The 1,874-nt window shown below is 60.4% G+C and overlaps 1 protein-coding gene across 1 annotated transcript; it reads right to left on the bottom strand.

Moving 5' to 3' along the window:
* Positions 1-869: 869 nt before the first annotated feature.
* On the bottom strand, positions 870-1,870 carry LOC104534053 (stromal cell-derived factor 2-like; the record flags this gene model as incomplete). The annotated part of the gene is made up of 2 exons (XM_010178809.1): positions 870-1,166; positions 1,838-1,870. Coding segments are annotated over 2 exons (321 nt in total), but the record flags the coding sequence as incomplete, so codon positions are not given.
* Between the last annotated feature and the right edge of the window lie 4 nt (positions 1,871-1,874).

The raw sequence follows: 1,874 nt of genomic DNA, 5'->3' as shown, positions 1-1,874 counted from the left end.
CCGCAGGGGCCGGCACCGGGATGGCGGGGACACACGGGGAAAGCGGGTCCGTCCCCCCGCCACCTACGGAGCCCTTTTCCCACCCACTCCCACCCCTTTCCGCACAAACAGCCACACGACAGGGAAGGGTTCAGCTCTTTTATGGTCCCAAGCTCCAACCGGGATTTGGGAGTGGTTTGGGGTACAGTGGGGAAGTACCGGGGCACAGCAGCCTTTTGGGGAGCCCTCAGTCAGAGGGGATGGAGAAGGGAAAGGCTCAGGAGTTTGGGCATCTGTGCTGGGTCAGGTTCAGGTGTTGGGTTCAGCTTTGGGCCAGGTCTGGACATTGGGCTTGGCTCTGGGACATGGGGATCTGCTTTGTTCTGGATCTCAGACGTTGGGCTCAGTTTTAGGGCAAGTCTGGACATTAGAATCCACTTTGGTCCAGATTTAGGATGTGGGGACCTGCTTTGTGCTGGATCAGATGTTGAGCTCAGTTTTAGGTCAGGTCTGGACATTAAAATCCACTTTGGTCCGGATTTAGGATGTGGGGACCTGCTTTGTGCCGGATCTTGGATGTTAGGTTCAGTTTTGGGTCTGGTCTGAATGCTGGGCTCAGCTTTAGGTTGGGTTTGGACATTGGGCTCAGCTTTGTGCTGGATCTCAGACATTGGGCTCTGCTTGGGGTCAGGTCTGGACGCTGGGATCTGCTTCACGTCAGATTTGGGACAGCGGGATCTGCTCCGCATCAAAATCAGGACACTGGGATCTGCTTTGTGTTGGATCTGGGGCTCTGCATCCTGGCAGACCTAGGTGGAGACAGGGGCCATCCCCTGGCTTGAGCAGTCCCAAAAACCTCAGGGCAGCACCCAGAAGCTCGGAGGCAGTCTGTCCATCCGTCACAACTCAGCGTGGTGCCGCTCTGCTTTGAAGACCTCGCCGGGCTGCATGAAGATGCCCTCCATCACCTTCCAATAGTTGTTCTGGCTGGAGGCGGCCATGCCGTGCACCTCCTTCTGCCCGTGGATGGGGCGCCCGTACTGCTCCCCCGTCACCGAGAGGAAGACGTCGGTGGAGGTGTGCTGGAAGCGCACCTCGCCGTCCCGCGCCCAGTAGGTCCCACTGCACACCACCGTCCAGTCGTCCAGGTAGTCGCCCTCGCCGGCCTCCCCGAATGCACTCACCTCCTGCGGGTGGAAAAGAGCTCGTTTGGGGACTGGGGTGAAAGGTGGGGGGCTCCAAGGGTTGAGTTGGGCTCAGAGGGCAAGGCAGGGGGCAAAAGAAGAGGCAGAGACTGGGGTAAGGAGGAACCTTGTTGGGACTGGAGCTCTGGTAGGACTCGGAGGGTCTGGTTGGGCCTGGCGGGGGGGGTGCAAGGAGGAGCTGGTAAGTGCAGGGAGAGTCCAGTAGGGACTGGGGAACAAGGTGGGACTGGCAGGGACATGTGGGACCCAATCTGAACTGAGGAATGGGGTGGGACCTGTAGGGACATGCAGGACCTGGTCACGACCCAGAAACAAGGCAGTGTTGGCAGGGACATGGGGGACTCAGCAGGGGCTGGAGAACAAAGTGGAATTGGCAGGGACATGGGGGACAAGGGGGACCCAGTTGGGACTGGTAGGGACAGGGAGAACCCAGTAGGGACTGGGAAACAGGGTGGGATTGGTAGTGACATGGGGGACCCAGTTTGGACTGGGGAATGGGGTGGGACCAGCAGGGACAACAGGGGACCCGGTTGGGACTGGCAGGGACAGGGAGAACCCAGGAGGGACTCGGGGGATCCGGGGTGACAAGAGGGGGGCCTGGTTGTCCCGGGGAAAAGGGGCTGGGCCAAGGGGCAAAGGGGGCCGGCGGGTACCTGGTTTCCGGAGAGCGGGGAAGCGAAGCGGTGGCTG

The sequence above is a fragment of the Mesitornis unicolor genome, unplaced genomic scaffold (genome assembly GCF_000695765.1).
Source record: "Mesitornis unicolor isolate BGI_N332 unplaced genomic scaffold, ASM69576v1 Scaffold37662, whole genome shotgun sequence".
NCBI classification, from domain to species: Eukaryota; Metazoa; Chordata; class Aves; order Mesitornithiformes; family Mesitornithidae; genus Mesitornis; species Mesitornis unicolor.
This window is presented reverse-complemented; position numbering and strand designations above follow the sequence as displayed.